The sequence below is a fragment of the Eleutherodactylus coqui genome, chromosome 2 (genome assembly GCF_035609145.1).
Source record: "Eleutherodactylus coqui strain aEleCoq1 chromosome 2, aEleCoq1.hap1, whole genome shotgun sequence".
Classification (NCBI taxonomy): domain Eukaryota; kingdom Metazoa; phylum Chordata; class Amphibia; order Anura; family Eleutherodactylidae; genus Eleutherodactylus; species Eleutherodactylus coqui.
The window spans coordinates 77,416,980-77,438,906 of NC_089838.1; the positions used below are offsets into that span (position 1 = coordinate 77,416,980).

The window sequence follows — 21,927 nt, forward strand, 5'->3', positions numbered from 1 at the left end:
ATTATGGGGATTCACTGGAGTGGAAGGTTCGTGTTATACATTAGTGATTGCGTGGTTATTAGGAGTCTGGCAAAAAAAAAAATTTTTAAGTTATGGAAAATGCTGTCCAATTTTTTTGTGAAGCATTTTGGTCACACGTAGGAAAATAAATATCTAATAAAAACTAAGAGAGGCCTTTAGTAAAAGTACCTGAAAAACGTTACACCTATGCAGCGGTTTAGAAAAAGAAAAAAATGACACGAGTGCAAAAAAAAAAAAAAAACACACTTAAAAACTTAGTCACCCTAACTGCTAGATAAAAATTCAATAAAATTGATGGAATAGTCATAGGTACCTCAAAATGGTACCAAGAGAAAACTACAGGTCATCCTGCAAAAAGACAAGCCTTCACACAACCCTACTGATTGACCAGTGTAAAGAAATTGAGCTTTTTTCTACTTCATATCACTAGGAAATTTTAAAAAGATTTTCAGTACATTATATGGTACATTAAATACTACTATTGAAAAATACGACCTGTGCGGAAGAAAAGCAAACCCTCAGATGACTATGCTTACAGAAAAATAAGTTATGAGTTTTTTGAAAGTAGCGAGAAGAAAACAAAAATTAAAAAAAATAAAAAATGGCCGTGTTCTTAAAGGGGCTCATTTGGTGTTTCAGAGAAAAAATAAATTCTGAAAATGGACGAACCTCTAAATGTATCCTTTAAGAGAGTTCTATAAAATATACCATACAGTGCATCATATATCGAATTACATCTACAGACACATCCGCACACAATAGGTCGCGCAGCATGCCGCTGCCGGCCGATGAGTATTATCTCAGGAACCTGCCATTAAGAACTTCCTATTCTGTCTGACATGTGACCTGCAAAGTTGGAAGGTGATTCATTCGTCACGAGACAAGTGTTATTGAGGAAATTAGGCCACGAAGAACTATGCATCAAAGCAACAGGAAGAGACAGTTGTATCTCTGGGTGAGAGAGAGGAGACGGCGAGGTGAACGGGATCACAGGAGTCTAGAATGTACCACTAGATAATTACTAATCATTCAGCTCTCCTTAATACGGGAGTTACATTAGATGGTGCCGGTCACAGCAAGATGCCGTCACGTGTCATTAGTGCCAATGTCCACTGCTCAACAACTCATCAATACCAACAGCCAAAGGGATGAAATGAACATCATCCAGCTGCAGACTACTACAAACCCATCACACATACTGCAGCAAAGAGTCAGACGGATCATCTATATAGTTGGATCATGTTAACATTGATTTCCATTGGAAAAAGAAAATCTATTTCTGGGTGCTGGTCTTTTTTTCGTCTTCGTTTTAAAAACACACAAAACAAGTGCAGCCTGCTATGTTCTATTAAAAAACATCACGCCATACATCCGGTTTACTCTATATAAGGCCACATTCACATCTGCACTGGAGGCTACATTAGAAAAAAACTGGGAGCACAGCAAGACCTTGGGAAGCTCTACAGAGGGATTATCCCTATTCTCATTTGTACAAGGAAAGACTAGAAGCAATGGTATGAAACTGAAAGGGAGGAGACACAGATTAGATATTAGAAGAAACTTTCTCACCATGAGGGTGATCAATGAGTGGAACAGGTTACCACGGGAAGTGGTGAGTTCTCCTTCAATGTAAGTGTTCAAAGGAAGGCTGGACAAATATCTGTCTGGGATGATTTAGTGAATCCTGCACTGAGCAGGGGGTTGGACCTGATGAACCTGGAGGTCCCTTCCAACTCTACTAGTCTATGATTCTATCAACTGAAAATTTCAGAGGGCATAATGAACACCAGATTGACCCACTTATGAGGTCCATTCAATTTAGTCATAAGACGTATCAATTCAGGTACGTGTTTGGTTCGTCTGCACCCTAAAAGGAGCAGGAAGATGGAATCCCTGGAGATCCACTGCTGCAGCTCCGTGGTCCTCCCAGTGGTTGTTGTGGAATGGACCGAGGGACTGATGACTGTTAGGTTACACTGAATTTGTTATTTTAACACACATGCACTAATTATTAAAATGTACTAACTGAACAAACCTTTAAAAGGAATGTTATGGCATTGTACACTCTAGAAAATTAAAAGGTTGTCCTCCTCAGGGGAAGTGCTAAAAAAAAAAAATAAAAAAAAAGTAGAGGCCATGGCTTGTTGATCACAACGGTGTCCCCGCTGCCAGGAAATAAATTTATCAGAGTAGTATAGTCTTTGGGGAGAATTTATTCAACTACTTGCACTGGTGTAAAAAAGGAACAGTTGCACCAAAATTTCCAAATTTTGCCCTGTGCCTCACTTATCTATTTTCTAAAAGTAGGTGGGAGTTTAGAAAAATGGGGCATGGCTTCCCATGGCCTGAGACACTATAATTTTATGCCAAAAACTGGTATAAATTATGGCAGAAATCTACGCCAGTTCATAGCTGGTGTAGATTTCACGTTCTGGTGCCCAAACTGGTGGGGCATGTGTCGAATTAGTCTTCTGCTCCTCATCGGCTATCTTCTAGCCTTGTACCACACCAAAAGAATTCTCCGATTCAGGAACGTCTGATAAAACCAATTTCCTTATACATTCAAATAATTGAAAACCGTACAGTTGACTTGGCATCAGATTAGTGGGAGAGCCATCGTACACAAGCACTAAACGCACTGATACTGATGGTAAAAAGTAACACGTTGCCCATGTTGGAGCCCGCGAGCTCGGCGGCAGCAGAACAGCTCAGCGCTCTTTATTTACACTCTGAGTGTCTCCAAAAGCAGAACTTTCCGGTGGAGTAAGAAGTAGGGGTGATTTCCAGAAACATTACTTCCTCTCCGCACATTCAGAACAGGCAGGACATACCACACTATATGCAGCTATATTAGACGTGCGCTGGTGTCTTATCAGAGTCAGTAGGCAGCAGGAAAGTACACTTCTCTTTCACAAGTTTCACTGAGTAAAACTACTAAAAAGTAACCGAGGCTGGGGAGTCGCACTGCCAGATGATTAACACCAGCGTCATCCTTGATGGTCAGTGGAAAATATGACTGACAGTGCGAACAATCTTTCCATTATGTATTTAGTGTCCCTTTCTCAAGGTCTCACATCTTAAGGACAAGTAATTATAAACCACTGTCCCTTCCCTAAGGCTCTGTTCACATTGGTGACTTTTCAGGACAAACCGTACCAGTTTCCCTCATTACATAACCCTTTTTAATCTGTATTTGGCACACAGAGTTTTTAGGAAAAGCTAACTTTTTTACCCTGTGTGGCGCAGAGTGTTAGGGCAGCAGAAATGCAGTCCTAAGCTCTCACTCATGACCTGAAGGTTGTTGGTTTAATTTCCGCTTAGGTCAGGTAGACGGTTCAAGGTTGACTCAGCCGTCCATCCTTCTGAGGTCGGTAAAATGAGTACCCAGCTTGCTGGGGGGTACAAAGATGACTGGGGAAGGCAATGGCAAACCACCCCGCAAAAACAGTCAGCCAAGAAAATGTTACAATGCGACCGACTCCTAGGGTGACGTCACAACTCTGCTTGCACCAGGGAACTTTACCTTTAACTTTTTTGCAGCTTTCTTTCTGCAAAAACACTGCAGACAGTAGGTGATTAGGGAGTTCTGGGTGGTCTTTTCCTCCGACCTTTGGTGCATTTTTGATGGGGAAGAGGGGGGGGGGGGGGGTCAACAGCTTTTCTTTCCAAAATGCAGAACACTTTCGGTATGACATTTTTTCATAGACTGCTCTATAGGAAAAAAAAGTGCATGTCAAAAGTGTGACATGCGGACACAGGCATGAGGAAATAAAAGCTAATCATTGGCCAAAACGAGTCAGCAGTTGGCTGCAGCGGTCACATATCCCTGACATCATCACTGCAACAATAAGTGGGGACCAGGCATTGGCAGCACAGGAGTGGTGAGGGATCAGATGAGGAGCATATATTTATATCTTTTGCCACTACGCTGAGCAGATTAAACTATTTCGGAGGGGTGGACTAAACCTTTAAGACCACTTTTAGGCCGCTCACACTCACCGCTTTTTACCTCAATATTCCGAGCACCGCAGTGCAATGCCACCATGGATTTCAATGGGGCCCCACAGACATGCGATTTTCGCGGCTACCAGTCCTATTTTCACACATTTTAACGCACCTCATCACCCATAAAAAGTGCTATCAAATGCTGTACCATGCATTCAAAACCGCTGCTTAAATTGGCGGAAAATCCAGTTTTCAGTGTCGTTTATCTGAATGCATGTGTGAGCGTGGCCGCCGTGTGCCTTGACACGGGACGTATTTGCTGCTGACTTCAACATTGGAAAATTTGGCCAAATCTGCATCTAAGGGCTCGTTCACACGACAGGGATTTCGGCACGTATAATGGCCATGACGCAAAGGGGAGGGCCCACCTGCTATTCACCCATGGGACTACTAAATAATGCATCTTTCCAGTAATTGTCCGTCATGGTGGAAAAGGTGATCAAATACAGTCAAATGTTGATCAAAACAAGTTATTCTATCAAAATGATCATCCATTAGGTGAAATACAGAAACAGATAATGGTTTTAGCCAATGACAAATAGTCATTGTCTGGAAACAAACATTTTTGGCCATTGCTAGTACCTGAGTATGTGATGCAACCCGAGATTGCTCAAATGACTTTTCCATGAAAATAAAGGTTGACAGGAAAAAAAAGAAAACTAAAATTGTTGCTGTCAAATATCAACGGCCGGTTTGAACGACTAACACCCTATAGGTCTGTGTTGACGGACGCAACAATCATTTCCAGCCAATCATTTGTTCCATGATTGCTGAACCATCAGCTTACTTCTCTCCAGTCTGCATGGACACATAGGAGAGGTCCGAAACCTCAGTAATACTAAGATGCAAATTCATGTCCAAGTGCCAATATGGATCAAGCGCCAGCACATCAGGATGAAACAGAACATGCTGTGCAACTGATACACTGACACAGAAAAATTGCTGCACTGAGCAACAGGGATTTTATTTTTGGATCTGCTAAATACAGAACAAATATTGTCCAAGAAATCTATCAGTGACTTACAGTAAGGCCTCATGTCCACGGAGGGTCCGATTTGTGGGTGACCCGCGCGGAAGATCTGCAAATCAAGCCGCCCATAGGAAAACATGGGCCAGCTACAAATGCATTAAGGCCAATCTACAGCAGCGGCAAAACTGCTGCATGTGAAAAACCCATCAAGGGGATGAACCATCATAGACTTGATTCACTTCAACGGGGCTGAAGCGCTCACCTTCCAAAAGCCATAACGTTTACTTTACTGTCAACACAAGGCTTGTTTATTGTGGGAGTTTGTTTTTTTACTGTTACCACTTAAAAACATTAGATAAAACATATTGAGAAATGTTCTAAAAGATTTTTATGGGGTGGAATAGAAAAGAAAAAAAGTCCCTGAAATTCTGACATTTTGGGTTCCATTTTATGCAGCTCACTGATGCCTTTAAGAGCACTCGGAGATGCCCAGAATGCTTCAGCATCTACAAGAAATGAGCTGGTAATCCACAAACGCAAACAGAATAGGTGTGTACACATCCTGCAGATTCCGAGACACAACCATCCCAGGAACTCTTATCAGTAGATCTAAAGCGAAGAACAAATCTGTGACTCAGGCTCACCCCTGCCCTGCATTGGCATCTCTATACCTGACCACAAGGAGTATTGGCACACATGAACAGGACAACCTTGACTTTTCTCCAGTGATGAAAAACAAATACACTGACTGAGTCTCACCTTACAAAAACATTCCCAAGTTCTACCGTACATTGCTCAGTCCTGCTCAATCTACAGAGCTAGATGTTCCCAGTCGGGCTCTTTAGAAGGTCTAAGCTGTGAACTCGCCAACCCTTTTGGTTTAACAGACAGAAATAAGATCCAGAGGCAGCGGTACATCATGTTCACTCCGAGCCACCCTGGCAGATCTACAAGTCTAGGAATTAAACTGAATAGAAAGAACAGCTTTTCCTAATATTTCACTTATTTACCATTGAAAGAAATTCATAGCTCCCAACTGAACCCACCAAAGCACAGCCAGTACAGACACTTCCGTTATCCCAGCCACCATTGACTTCAGTTGTGAACTGGGACTGGGTCAGGAACTTTGTGGAATCTAGAGGTGGGGTCTGCATCTATCAGACATTTCAAGTGGCTAGGATGATGGGCAAGATGGGAATATCCCTTTAATGAGGTATTCCGGGGCTTTAACTACTGAATACCTATCCTCAGTATAGGTCATCAATAGCTGATTGATGGGAGCCCATTGGTCAGGATCCCTAACGATCAGCTGATTGCCTTGTCATTACTGGTCAGCACCAGAAGTGTAAGTCTACTTCACGCCCATTTAAATCAATGGCAGCATTGCCTTCTATTACACTTCTGATTCCTCCTCATTGTGGTCAGCACCGGATATCCAACGCTGACTGCAACGAGGAGCCAAAAGTGTAATAGGAGGCAGCATTCCCATTGTTTTCAATGGCAGCGAATACAGCTGTTACACTTCCTTCCCTGACTAATGATGACGACATCAAGCCCACTGCACTGACAGTGGGCCAAACGATCAGCAGGGATCCTGAGTGGCAGGCCCCTGTCGCTCAATTACAGATGACCTGTCCTGAGGATAGGTAGTTAAGTCCAGAAATACTCCTTTAGGGCTTACTCACACGGCCGTAGGCACGCTTACGTGCGCCCGCCAGGGCTGTAAAAACATGTGAACAGGCAGACAAATCTAATGTTTGTGCGCCCGTTCAGATGGCCCAGGCATGGCGCATATACACAGAGGCCGCAATGCCATTGGGCAGGGGGGAGACAGCTTAGCTCTGCTAAGCTGTCTCCCCTTTCCCTCCCCACTTTCTCTCTCCTCCCATCTAGCTGTTTGCAATTGGAGCGGGGAGGATGGGGCGGAGCTAAGCTCTCATCCCCTCCCCACCCCTTGTCTGCAGCCAGCAATGGAAGGGGGCTGAGCTTAGCTCCACCCCTGCCCCGCTCCCTCACAGTGCAAACAGCCGGAGGGGAGAAGGGAAGGGGGAGGAAGCTTAGAAGCCACGCTGCTAGACTACTTCCCACCTCCCTTCTCCAGCCGTTGTCATTGGCTTTAATAGGAGCAGCGGCTGACGTATTTCAAGCAGAAAGATAGTTCCAGGACTATCTTTGATGCGGCGCTATACTGGCCAGTCGGGCGCTTTTACGCCGTGGAAATACGTCTGTGATCAGATGCATTGGAATCCAATGCATCAGATGGTAGCGTGTATCGGTCAGCCATGAAAACGGCGGCCGATATACACGCATGTGAATAAGCCCTTAAGGCCATGTTCACAAGTAACTGCAGATCACTTGACAAGCAATCTCTCAAACATCCGTATTCTAGGGAGCAAGAAATACGTTCCACCAATTTTCTGTGCCCCGATGAGGGAGCGAAGATTTGAAAACCTAATGAACTTTTTGAGATCTGATGACAAGTCGGCAAATAATGTTCGAAGGGCTACAAACAAATTTACACGTTTTCATGAAATACCAGATGAATCACAATCTTCTAGCTTCCAGTTGTAAATCCGACTACCGATGAGCAATTACTCCCATTCAGAGGTCGCTGTTGCTTTCACCAGTAGATGACTTCAAAGCCAGCAAAAGATGGAATAACTATCTTCTGGATACGTGACTCCAGCTCCTTTTACCTACTGCAAGGCTTGTCCTACTTGGGTAAAGAAAGCAACGTAGGGGGAACAAATAGGGCATTTAAAGGGGTCAACAAGTTATCACACATCGAAATATTGGAAAATTTCTTTACATCAATGGAACTTGCTGAAGTACGGGCTAGCACTGGTTGGCATAGTGCATCAAAACAAGACTTTCATACCAAAAGAATTTCTTCCCAGCAATCGCAGGGCAATAAACATCTAGTTTCGGTTTTGCGAGAGAGCACTCCTTAAGTGTCGTATGTGTGCAGAGCAGGAAAGAGTGTTGTGCTTCCTCCACAATGCACCGCACCTCTTGAGGTTACTGCGGAAGACTCTTGCAAAGGAGAAATCATTCTTCATTACAACAACACAAGAGGAGGTGTTGATAATCTTGATCAGATGGAACACACCTACACTTGGAAAACAACAAGGAAACGGCCGCTCATAGTAGTCATGAACTGCATTGATGTAGCTGGAGTTGCATTGTACGTTTTCTTTTAGGCGAAGAATCCAGATTGGAATGTGAATACGAAGAAAACCAGAAGATTAAAATCTTCCTTATTGGTCTAGCTGAAGATTTGGTTCAGCAACATGTTAGAAGGCGATCAAATCAGGGGCTGCAGGAAAACATCAGTCTATAGCAAACGCTAGTTTTCCTTGTGCCAGTGAAAGCTCACCCGCTTTAACATCAGATACACCAAAGAGAAGAAGGCGCCACTAATGTGATCCCAAGAAAGGCAGTTAGTAAAAAACAGTGATAATTGTAAGAATAATGTGTGCAGGAACGTTCCTCAGGAAATGCCACAAGTGTGGAAATTAAATTAACAAGTCTAGTATTATTTAGTAACACTAGCTTCAATATCTTCTGAAAGAAAAGTGATTAATAAAGTGTTTCAAGGATAACTTATGTGTGTTAAGTGATATTCTCAACCATTTAATGGGGAACTAAAGTAAAAAATAGTTAAAGGCTTCCTTTGAAACCACATTTCCTGCGAAGCGTGCCATACACTGCTCATAGCTAACAGTCTAACGAACTAACTTTGGGATCCATGCGAGTCAAAAGTCCTAGGAGTTCCAGGGTTAAAGCAAAAAAAAAAAAAAAAGGTTGACACCATGTTAGCCAGTAGAGCAAAATGTGATTGTTCCCAGCAAGAGAAACCAAGTAACCTTGTAGATATGATACCTTTCAATGGCTAACAAAAATACATGATGTTATTGCGAGCTTTCGAACCTCTGAGGATTCTTCCTCAGGCATAACGAAAACAGATCTGTCCAAATGTACACATATGAAGAAAAGGCACAGAGACTAATTTGCACTTAAAACAATACCAGACAAGATGAGCAGAGAAGTAAATACTTAATTAGTCCACTGGTAAGGAATGTGACAGGCCTGCAACCCCCTAACACCAATTTAAAGATCATAAAACTGCCACATTCCTTACCAGTGGACTAATTAAGTATGTACTTCTCTGCTCATCTTGTCTGGTATTGTTTTAAGTGCAAATTAGTCCCTGTGCCTTTTCTTCATATGTGTACATTTGGACAGATCTGGTTCGTTATGCCTGAGGAAGAATCCCGAGAGGTTCGAAACCTCGCAATAACATCATGTATTTTTGTTAGCCATTAAAAGATATCTACAAGATTACTTGGTTTCTCTTAGGGAGAACAAATCAGGGTTAAAGCAAAAATGTACAGCCGCCACATGTGACCGTCATCTTATTTTAGATCACAGTATATGCAATGTTTTTGGATTCTACACTTACAGGCATTGGTAGAAGTTAAAAATCAACCTGTCATACATGTATAACTTTTTGTCGTGTATAACAAGAGTAGGGAGTGGATTGTACTTCAAGATACAACACTTGGCTAGCTGAAATAAGTGCTTTCCGTGGTAGTATACAGTAAATTACCATTCTTGGGTCATCTAAGCAGGGGCTGAATGTCAATGTATAGGTTACAGCACACGTTCACACTTCTCAGTACTAGTGGCATCATCTCCACTGCTCTGAGTAATTCTGAAGGGTTTCGCTTTCGTTAGTATGTGAGCAGGTGGTCCCGAGCAGACAAACCGCGCCACATTCCAGTCGTGGAAACTGCATTTCAGAGAGAAAGGAGTATTCACACGGAGAAAAGAACATTTGTAGATCTTTAATACCGGACTGAATTAGTGAAGTCACCTGCCCTTTTATTAATATGCCGAAGTGATAAAATAGTCTGCAATCGGTGAATGCTCCAGGTCATCGGATTAGGTCTTGAAACTAGCAATTTACAACATGATGATGTCCAGACGCCAACTCATCCCTAGGCCGCGGTCACACCAGCGTACCAGCTGCTGCTGCCCATCTATCTGCATATTCAATAACAAAACCGGGAAACCCGATTTAAGTTAACCGCCGGGTGCATTGCCTGCCCATCCCGTCCTCCGGTCATTACCAAATGTTTTCCACCAGCCAAGTATCCAACTACAACTTTAGTTACAATTTAATAGAAGGTTTTTCTTATGAAGCGTATCCCAAGAAAGTGGTGTTTGATTACCTATAGTTCAAGATGCTTGTTTCCTAAACTACACTGGGCAAGAGCTACAAAACCCGCAGCAAGGGAAAAGTGGGACAAATGCCCATGACAAGCAGTTGAGTTGCTTTTCATAATCTTAAAGGCCTCTTAAAATGAAAGGTGTGCTCCCACCAAAAAACATTACATATTCGAATGGGGCAGCAATGTGCATGGGTGACTACTGCTCCATTCATCATCTGTGGAGATGGCCAAGCACAGTGCTTGGCTATCAACCTCAGTCCCATAGAAGTGAATGAAGAGGAAATCATTCTCCTGATTTCTGGGGGTCCCAGCAATTACGGATTTATTGTCTATACTGTGAATAGGTTATAAGTGTTTTAGGTGGGAAAACTCCTTTCGAAAGGTGTAATCCAATCGATTGGCTATCAAAAATCTGCTTGCTCCATAATTAAATATTTGCTCCCATTGTGTTCTTGTAATTATTTTTATGATACAGTTAGTTATTATTCCTCTGAAAAGTGCTAATATCAAGACTAAACAAAAAGTTCAACATTGAAAATAATAAATTCTGGAATTCCTGGTGGCTGATGAAGAGATCAGTTGTTATTCTCCATAGAAAAATCGACATAGTTTGCTATGTAAGGCACAATAATAGAGACTACTCATTCAGAACAGTACATACGATGCAAGTAATAGTATTTCGAGTTAAGTACAGACACATGATCTTGGCCACATTTGTAGAGACTGTGTGAAATGCCGAGTGTTTATTTGTCAGTGGCATAAGGTACATAATGTGCTGTTCCATCTTCATCAGTCATTATAGGAGCTTAGATGCCGGAAGGGACAACTAGGCCCGCAGGGACTGACACAAAGGAATAGAATTAAGTACAAGATAGGCTTTCGTTTGACGACCAAAGGAATTCCGGAATGTCAGTCTGTTATACAGTGTATAGAAAATATCAGCTAATGACACACGGTTTAGAACAGGACCTCAAAGTCAATGTATTCCAATTCTATCCATTCATTCATGTCTGACTCTTGGATACTCTGTAGGCCAGTCCTCTCCATGCTTCTCTATTCTCTACGGCTGCTTTCAGTTGCCCCATGCTCATCCCAGTGTCTTTCTTGAAGGTGTCCACCAATTGTTTGTTTGGTCTTCTGCGTTTCATTTTACAGGTGACCATTCCAAGTGACATCTCTCTTTCCAGTGAATTCTCCCTCATCTCATGTCTAAAATAAGTCAGTCTGTCTCGTGCTCTTGCCTTACCGGGATATCTCTTGGTTGATATGGTCCAGGACACCTTTGTTGGTGGCCCCAGCTGTTCAGGGGATTCTTAGACGTTTTCTCCAACACCACAGCTCGAAAGTGTCAATGTTTCTTCTGTCTGCCATCCTCAATGTCCACCTCTCACAGCCATATGTTGCAATCAGGAAGACCACAGCTATGATTAACCTTCATTTGATGGTGACTGAGACATCCTTGCACTTCCATATTGAGTTCATGCACACAATGGCCACACACCCAACTGCCACTGTTCGTATGTCATGTGTTGCCACCCTCCCAGCAGTTTGAGCAGACTATGGGAAGGGAGGGAGTCATCGGAGAACAAAAAAAAAAAAAAAAGATTATGACCATTTTGTGTGTATTTTTTAGTTTTCTTTAATGGATAATGTAAAAACACAATAAAAGCCAAAAGTTATTTTAAAAAAAAAACACTATCACAATATCAGCTACCAGAAACAGTACAGGCCTATCTAACCATTATTCAGATAGGACCACAAATGACAAGTTCTCTTCAGCTGCTTAAAAAGAATCACGGTTGGGCTGCGGAACACCAAAGAAATGGTGGCTACAAATAAGATACCTTGGCTAAAAATATGTTTTGGCACAAGGAGGTTTCTTTTTATTCACTAAATGGGCGTCTATAACGCAATACTGAAAAATAAACACTGAAATGGAGAAAAAGGATCAAAAAGACATTTATGTTCAGAGACGAGTGCACACAGTCATCACAGGAATAGGTCAATGAATACATATGTCCAACAATGTCACTAACTATATGCAGCAAGAGATTAAAATCTATCTATCGCGCAATGGACCGAAGAGGACCTGATAACAGCCTGCACCGCAGATAAGAGTTCATCGCTCAATTCAAGACGACTAGAATTGAGGGAGGAACGACTCATGCATGACAACTGCATGATGTCCGTGCATTTAGACCCAACGGCTTTGGACGAATTTTGAGCGAGAATCGTTTGGTCTAAATGGGCCTTAAGAGTCCTGTTACAATTTGCCTCGTTGATTAGTGTTCACCTACTGGAGCAGACGCTCGTCTACTGGACTTTTACACAGACCAATTCGGACGCAACTAGGGAACAAACAATTGTTCATCCTCAAACGTGTCATTGGTCAGCTGCATATCCCCTTATTCACATTAGAAAACATACGGCTGATCATTGAGCATTTACACCACTGCTTTTTCTTCAGCAGATCGTTTGTACCTGTATAAAGCCTGATGATTGGGCATAACACTCAGGCAAACTTTGTTGCCCAATTACTGGCTGTGTAAGAGGGGTCTGTCCAACTCCCAGCCATTTTGGTGCACGAAGCAGACAGCACCGTACATTGGCAGTGGCTCAGATTGGTACTACAGGCCGAGTACCAAAAAGACTTCAAAAAAGGACTTATCCTGCAGTACCAACCCAAGCCACTGCCCAATGTACAGAGCTGTCTGCTTCCTGCAGCAAAACAACTATATATGGGTGAACCCATTTAAGGCCATGTTTACATATTGTAGATTTAGCTATGCATTCTGTTCCTAAATCCTGTCAAAATCCACTGACACTCAGCCAGCAAGTCATAGGAATGGAATAGGTAATGCTGCAGCAGCTCGAGCAATAGTGCCTTTAGCTGAGCTTCTCTCAATTACAATGGGGCTAAGCCACATACAGATCCGTATGCCAATCAGTGGCAGAAATCTGAGTTTAGGCCGTGGATTTCTGTCATGGATTATCTTGAAAACCCACAGCAGATTTGCCTAATGCAACAAATGCCTCGGCTCTCACACATCTGAGCTTACCAATTCTTAACGGATACTAATGAGAAGGGTAAATCACCTTATGGATAGTAGTTCTAGTGTGAACTTCAGTAAACTGCTTCACTTCAAACCACTGGAGTTCCTAGTTCTGAAATGAGTAAAGCAGGAAATTCCATCACGTGGCAATGTGTACACAGCCGTACGTGTAAGACTAATCTATAAGAGAGGAGCTGTACAGTTAAGTCTCCACAGTGACATTTGTTGGTTCACACGTTGTGCCGTCACCAACATTTGGGCATAGTCTCCAGATCACATGGAAAAAGTTTGACAACAAGTGAAAACTTCTGCCATGTCCAGAATTCCTCCGATCCAGTAAGCCTTTAAAGCCAGCAATTTTAACATGACCCATGGGAGACCAAATGTGGAGCCTTTGCTCCCTGGAACTAAGGCAACTGTCATAATCTAGGAAATACTTTCCTGTAAATATGACCAAACGGGTCAGAAGAAACAATTCTGCAAAAATTGGAGCGTATGAAAGTACTGTTGCACAAAACTAAGTTCTCTGATTTCCCCTACCTTGCATATGGAAGAACAGGAGTTGTTCTCCAGCACAGGTTCAGAGCCCACAACTCCGCTTTTACCTGGCGCCGCTGGCATAGCACATGTCTCAGAAAATCCACTCCTGGCTGGTTAAGATGTTCTTCAGGTTACACAATTTATGTTTTGTTACGCTGAAGAAAGCTCCATTGTTACTCCAGAAGTAAGGAAGTTGCACCAACCTGAGCAGATGCCAGCATCTCATGTTTACCTAAACTTGCCTTCTAATAACCTTGTAGCACTTTCTGATCCATCGCTATAGGTGTAACGAAAGAGGAAAATAAACCAGCGAGGGTAGCCACAACTTTAGGAAATTACACTATTGCTAAAGAGTTCACCGCATATTTATAAACAGTTACATCTAATATTATGTAATTATGTAACAAACGTAGAATAATGGAAAAACAGCTAATGTTAAAGGACAGCTGTTCACCCGACACATGTAGGAAAACCGTTGAGATATTACACCCCAAAATAACAGGATCCCCTTCACTAGATAAGGGCGGCTTATTTATGTCTAGGAACCGGCACAAAGTGTGAAAGAGGAGACAATGTGTGATAACGCCGTAGGAAGTTCACCACTCCCAGACGTGCAGGGCAAGAACTGTATCTAACCAAACTGGTGATTTAAGGATGGTTTCACATCTGGGTTGTAACTTCAGCTCGGAGGTTCCGTCACATGCCGGAAGACAAAAAAAAGTGTCAGAAAATTCACTGGCTTTTTTTTTTTTTTTATGGTCGCGGAAAAGAAGTCCAACACACAAAATATTCCCCCAAATGTTGCAGCTTCACATAACCCCACCAGAAAGAGCCCTTACGCGTTTCAGATTACGTGCTTACACAAAGCATGCTGCGGGTAAGGGGGTTATCTGTGTCTGAAGCAGCTTGAATTGTGCAAAGTCGGGTTTTTACGGTGGAAATAATGCTGCGAGATTTTAGGGAATATTTGGCGCACTGGACATTTCCTTTTCGGCAACTGCTATTAGACGCCAGGTGCAGGCGTGGTCTGCGCACCGGGCAATCTTCTCCGTAATTGATCAACTGGCATTATCATCCTTGATGGTTTTAATGATGCCTGCAGTGGTTACAGCTGTCATTTTTGATAGGATTTTAAATCAGGCTTTTTGGAGTTTTCTTTCTTACTGAGAAGCTTATTGGAAAATGCAAGAAAAAAAAGACACCAGATCCAGAGCATGCTGCGATTTTGGGGGAAAAAAAAAAAGAGCACCAAGACAGCAAAAGTAAGAAAAGTGTAAAAAGAAATGTATTTTCTGTAGTGAAATTCATATTGAGGGTCAGGAAAGGAATGGTTTCTCCTTTGGGCACCTAGTGAGCTGATTTAGACCATCCATGCTCCTCTGCAAATGGATAGATAGAAAACAGGAATTCTGCTTTCCAATAGGTGGCGCTGTAGAGACATTGTGCCATCTTTCCATTTGCATATATTTCCCAGGGCAGTATGGGTGGCCTCAAAAATCTCCTCACTAAGTGCTCTCCCTCAGAAGAAACCATACCCTTCCTGACCCACATCATAGGCCTCTCACCCAGCAACCTACTGCAAACGGATGAGGAGCAAAACCCCGAAACAGTCTGTCTGGATATACTTCATCTTTTCCTTCTGTAGACGGCTTTGGCTCACGTTCCCAGTCATGTTACAAGGCTTGTTAAAAGGTCAGACATTGACTTGCAGCAATGCCGCCTTCTAATAGGTGGCGCTGTGGAGGCATTGTTCCATCTTCCCATTCTTATGGCTTCGTTTTGCTGAAAAAAACTCACATAAAGCCAAAAAAAAGTTTTGGGAAGAAAATCTGTGGTTACCTAAGGGATTCTGGGAGATCCACCTCTGCTAGTAGATGTTTGAATTCAACAGTTCAGGACCATCAGGATGTTTGTTGCGCTCTCTGTAATTCTGGCATACAAGATGAGACGTTCTATAAGCCTTTTGCTAATGTTTCTGCGTTCTGTTCAGCAGCCAAGAATGCAAGAAACAGGACATCACTTGGTTTAGTCTTTCTGAAACCAAGGGCGGCAGAAACTTGTCAATGTTTGTAAACTACTGATGTGGTGCGAGATTCCCCGCCAGTTCTAAAACTTGAGTCGCACGCATCAAGTAAGATGTGGGCAGCAGCGAAGAACAAGAGGTGGGAGATGGGACCGTTTTATCTGCAGAGCTTACATAAATCACTCAGCTATCACAATTATTTGGTGTCAAGACGTCAAACAGGTTATTCTGAGTAACAGTAAATTCCCCTGCAGAAACCTAAAGGCGACGTAGTGCGAATATGGAGGAACCACGTACACAACGCAAGGTCTATGCTCAATAACACGACAGAGAAGGAAACCCATTACAGACAGGCGACAACCAAAGGGTTTCCAAATGCCGGTCATACTACAGTGTTTTGGTAAAATCAATGCAAATCAAGTCATTTAATGGTTCTATGAGTGAATTAGAAAAAATAAACAAAAAACACACACTTTCCAATTCTTTACACACTCTAATCAGGTCACCCATGCTCCATTCATTCTGAGCTGAAGAGTCCAGTGGGCGGAGCTATCAGTGATTGACAGCTACCTATATATGACTGTAGATGCAGGGGTAGCTGTCAATCACTGATAGCCCCGCCCACTGGACTCTTCAGCTCAGAATGGGCAGAGATATTAATGAATATAATACAAGTTACACTGAATCTTTCCCTATAAAACCATATATCAGTCTGCTCAGCTCCTCCGGCTCTATATCATGCCTGCAGTTTCCCTTTAATTATGCACCACATCACCCAAACCTGAGATTCCCCCTTGACATGCAGGACCCCTTCATTTCTCTTTTCCCCTCCCTAACCCCTTGTTATTCAGATGTAACTAGTTTAGGGCTCGCTGACATTAGTACTTGTGTTTTCCATCTGAGGAGCAAACAAACGGAATAAACACCGCTTCTGATTTAGCTTGCATTGATTTAAATGGGAACTAAGGGCTTCAGTTGGCCTCCGTTCCATTTGATTTCATAAAAAGAAGACTGAAGTCAAATGGAAGGGAGACCAACTTTTTTTTTTTTTTTTTACTTTATGGTCAATGGGTGATGGAACGAAATAGCAAGGTTTCCATTTGGTTCTGTTTTTGAAATCCATTTAACTGATCTGTTTTTTAACCCCTTAAGGACCGGGCTGTTTTGTACCTTAAGGACCAGACACTTTTTAGGGATTTTACCCATGTGGCGGTTTATCTGCCCTATTTTGTTTCCTTTCGCTACCAAAATTATTTTTACTGTGTTTTTTCAGTGACATATAGGGCAATTTTTAAAATATCTTTTTCACTGACTTTTTTCCCCCCGTTTTTAGTTATATTGGGGATAAAATGCTGAAAAAAGATTTCTTTTTATAGTTTTTTTTTAATCTAGTATATTCATGCTAAAATAGATGGGAACGGGTTCCTCCGTTTCAGACGTTTTGATATATAGTATGTATGGTTTTGGTTTACAGGGCGCATACGGTGACAGTTTTGGTTGGCGTCTGCTTAGTGTTTTCTTTCTTATGTATATATTGTTGTTTTATTCTGTAATTTTGTTTTCTTTGTGTATGTAATTATGTTTTTTTTTTTACTATCTATGTCCCCCATGATGTCATACAAGACTTCTGGGGGAACATTTTTTTCCTGACACTTTCCCACTGTAGCTGGGGCGTCCATAGGAGCCCTAGTTACAGGGGGAAACAACCTCTGTAGTGACATTAGTCACTGGCAGAGCTGACCAGGGTCTAGTTTGACCCTCCAGCACTGCTGTAGCAGGGAACCTCGGAGGTCAGATGACCCCCTGGCTCCTGTACTGAAAGCTACAGTTCTGCTTTCACTTTCTAGTACACAGTGCTCATTGAGCACTGTGTACTCGGGGAAGGAAAAGCAGGAAGGGTTAAAACCACCTCCTGCCTTCTCCACCGGGTTATTAGCTGTCACTAACAGCTGATAACCTTTTCCTGTCTCTGATTAATTGCAGAGCTGTAATTTTACTATCGGTGGTGCTTTAAGCCCAGGACCAGGCGCCGTATATTTACCGCGCCCGGTCCTTAATGGGTTAATGAGTGTGCGCAGAAGGATAAAAAACAGATCCCTTAAAAAAATTATGTAAAGAGGACAACATGGAAACACACTGATAAAAAAGGCTTTCTTGACAAATCTATCTGCTAGATCTGTTAAAAAAAAACCAAAAGCAGTTTCAGATTGGTTTACAGAAATAAAACAAATCAATGAATAATGAAAAGCAGATTGCCGATATGAATGAGCCCTGAGATAGGATTATTAATTGTAGGTGTTTAATTCTGAGTAACACTAGGAACATTGGCAGCGCTAATATAAGTGTATGACCGGCTTTCTAGCACTAAACAATTAGACTAATTACACACTACTGTGCCCATAACTGGGAACCTGATCCCCCCGCAGTGGGAACAGTATGTAACGGGATCCCGTTACCGTAGGAGCTCACAAGTATCCCGCACGAGGACAAGCTGGCAGTACTAAGCAACTTACAGCCAAAACTCAACTCGAAGCCTCCCCCCCCATCACAACATGTAGTGCCCCAATATCATCGTACCACCATCAGTCTACCGCTGAGTCACCCAAACCCAACGGATTGCAGGCATACATATTACATGACTTTGAGGACCCTAACCCCCCTAGTCACCAAACTTTGTTTTTTTTGCTTTAGGCCACTTTCACATGGGGAGGGGGGGGGGGGGGGGCTCGCTCGAGATTTGAATGAGGTCATGCACATCAGCAATTTTTTTCCCACATCACATCCTGTCCTATCTTTGGATGTTCCCTCGCATCGCTCATTGGTTTCAATTAGGTCAGCAAAGCATCACACCGCGTGCAAAGTTTCACATGAGAAAAAGCTCCGCGATGCTTTTAGCCACAGCGGAGGATTGCCATTTCCCTGAAGGGACACAAAAACACATCCAAAGTTTCACGGCCCTATATCGCCCTCGCCGGTGTGAAATCAGCCTCAAGGACAAAGCTTTAAGGACCAAAAGCAGGCAGAGGAGTAGAAAGCAAATGGACCCCATTATAGTCAGTGGGGTCAGTTAGGGCTCCGTCTCTGGACAGATCCTTCATCCACAGAGATCCCCCTTCTCCAGCTCTCTGAACGGAGAGAGACCACCTTACGTGTCGCTTTCCCCTATCATCTGCTTACATGCTGCAGTTGCTAGTGATTGTGGCATGTAAAGTGTTAAACTGGCCGGATCTGAGGTTTCTCTGCATCTGGTGGTTAGAGCAGGAACCTGGCTGTCAGTCAGCTAAGCCACCGCCTTAAAAAGACGTATGTGCAGGTAAAAAAGCCCATTTGTGAGGACAGTAAAATTGTGTATTGGCCATCATTAAAGGGGTTAAATAAGTTTTTGACAAGCAGGATGCACTGCATACCTTTACGGTCACGTCCACCCCTGACTCAACCGCAGTGCTCTTCCTTTTAAGCCCCCTTCTTCCCTAAATTACAGGCGGGTGTCTGGCTCCATAAAGTCAGCAGTCGCCACTGCTCAGTGCCGGTCATACTTGTCGTCAGCCGTTAACCCTCGGCGGTAGAATATGGCGCTCATGGGACGCTTAGGTCACCAGAAGAGTTACTATAAACCTCAGTGTCAGGGGTCAATGCAGAGGGACAAGAATATTCAGCATGAGAGGTGAAATAAGACGACATTCCACCATGGGGAACCTGTAATGAGCAGAACGGGAGGCATCTGTCACCACGTGTGACTCACCGCAGACACCTATGTACATGACACACCGGAGGAGCAAGCCCTCATGTGATGCTGAGGTCATCACAGCTAATAACAAGCAAGCTACAAACACTGAGGCACAGGATATGCCCTGCCAGGGGCCCAAAAATAAGGAGTCCAAACTTCCCCGTGGGCTGCCACCCACCTGTCACTATATAAGGGCTATGAGATTTCACTAAAACAAGAAGTTCCTTTTTATAGGTAACAATGGGCAGACTTAGTTGTCACCATGGTGCGCTTTGATATAAGGGATGTAAGGGTCCTTTAGGATTTCAGCTCCTCCTCCCTCATAGACCAAGTGTGTGGGGTAGAAAGAGCCTCTCCTTTAAGAGGTGTTTAGAAGCACAGCCTGCATCCGATGCCACCAATGGCACATAGTAGGGGGGGGCGACGGACATAAATGGAAGGTCAGGGGCCCAGATATTTGTGATGGCATCCCCATCTCACGATCTTGGCACTAAATTAACGTATATAGTTTCTTTTATACTCTGGATATAATTATGTTTCTTGATAATAGACCAAGCTGGAATGTCCTATGCAACATCACTGGGCAAAGAACGTTCCATGATGGTCCTGGATGCCAACAATTAAAGGGAGCCTCCAGTTTCGGGACCAGAGAGTTGGGGACACATAGTACCTGCCGCTGATGGTCTCAATTTAGGGGTCCAAGATGGCCAACACCATCTTCAGACTAACTAATCCCCCAGTGTATTGGTAGCGTTGGACTACTAATACACTATACCTGCTCTCTGATTGGCCAGAGTGGCTCATATGATCAGCACTAGCCAATCAGATAACAGTGCACATTGGGTAGTTAGAATATCGATACAGCCACGCTGACGAGCAAAAACAGGGCCAGAAGCCAGCAGACCGGAGGGGCGGCGCGGGCAGACGCAGGTATTACACCTCCGCCTCTCCTGACCCAGGACAACGTTATTCTAAAACCAGAGGGTCACTTTGATTTTTTCGTCTTGACTCGGGCAGCTTTTCCGCCAACCGTGAAGACCTTGTTCAGCGGTCAGGATAGAACTACTGAGGCTGCAGCCACACGGGTGAGCGTGTAACTCCACATTCTAGGACGCGCCTGACACCGCACTGCAGACAGGCGCTTCACCCATGTGCCGCGCAGGAGACCACACATCCGCATGTTCTATTCCCGTGCGCAAAAACAGAAAACGCTACGATTTTCCCATCTACAGAAGCATCGCCCTGTAAGTCCACCATTACAAATAACCGCTTGTAGTTTTTGCGTGTCTCGCAATGCCCCCTCCTCATATACACCTGGGTGCCTTCCCCTCCTGTCAGTAGGCAGCACCCTCTCTACAGGTGGGGGGGGTCTCCTTGGCACATGCCCTGGCAGCTACAAGAAGCAGCATTGGCACCTGATGGGAATCTCTGCACAAAATTGTTTCCAAGTCCTACAAACTTCTGCCCGGCTCCCTCGTACATCTCCCATATACCCTTATTATACACATTGGCATCACCCTGTGCCCAGCACAACATCCATATGGGACAATCATCCCCATATGTGACCAGCCGGCCATCATCACTTAACAACCAACAACTCTCACATTATCAGGACGGTTGGCAGATTTCCCCAATGCCCTGTTTTGATCAATCCATCGCCTGCCCCCTGGCACAGACTGGTGAAAGCAGCCATGCCATCTGTAACCTCCTGTATCATTATATATACTGCAGCCCTGGAGGAAGACAAGTGCCGTGCCATCTGGAGGAGGGCAGCGGGCTCCACTAGCTGGCACGGTGGCACTTGTAGCCCTCCGCAGAGCAGCAGCTGACTAGTAAGCAGAGGAGTACCATACAGCTGCCCCTACCTGAAGCCATAGTCCTCCCGCGGGTCTCTGCTAGGGGACAGCTGCCCGCTCCTCTTATTAAACAGTTTCTGGAAGAGAGTCGGTGGCATCTTGCAGGAAGCCCCCGGTGCGAGGCATGGACAGCCCGGCAGAGCGCTCCTAGCCCCAGCGCTCCATCAGTGCACTAGTCATATGACTGCCCTGACACTGGCTGCTGTCACATGGGAGGGGCGCGCGGGGCGGGGACGGCGGCCACTACAACTATACACCACTCCCAGGTCTGCCAGCCACTTCCTGGACCGCAAAGCGTACGAGCCGCTGTGATTGGTCAGCTCGCCAGACGCGCCTGATTGGACGAGAGCTGCTTGTTGCTGTTGTGTGAGGGAGAGCACGGCGAGCGCGTCACGTGATGCAGTCAGATGACTGCAGGGTTTCTGAGGATACTCCTCGTGTGCGGGTAACCACGTGCGCCCTCCCAGCGTACAGCCAGACAGTGGCGCTAGTGAGGCG

At 44.0% G+C, this 21,927-nt stretch overlaps 1 protein-coding gene across 2 annotated transcripts in view; it reads right to left on the reverse strand.

Annotated features, from left to right (window-relative positions):
• FNIP1 (folliculin interacting protein 1) overlaps positions 1-21,621 on the reverse strand; it is a 97,939-nt gene extending 76,318 nt beyond the window's left edge. For both annotated transcript variants that reach the window (XM_066591133.1, XM_066591132.1), the window contains exon 1: positions 21,439-21,621. In XM_066591133.1, the coding sequence (XP_066447230.1) occupies positions 21,439-21,527 (89 nt within the window). In that variant the 5' untranslated portion in view covers positions 21,528-21,621. The remainder of the gene's footprint in view (positions 1-21,438) is intronic.
• Between the last annotated feature and the right edge of the window lie 306 nt (positions 21,622-21,927).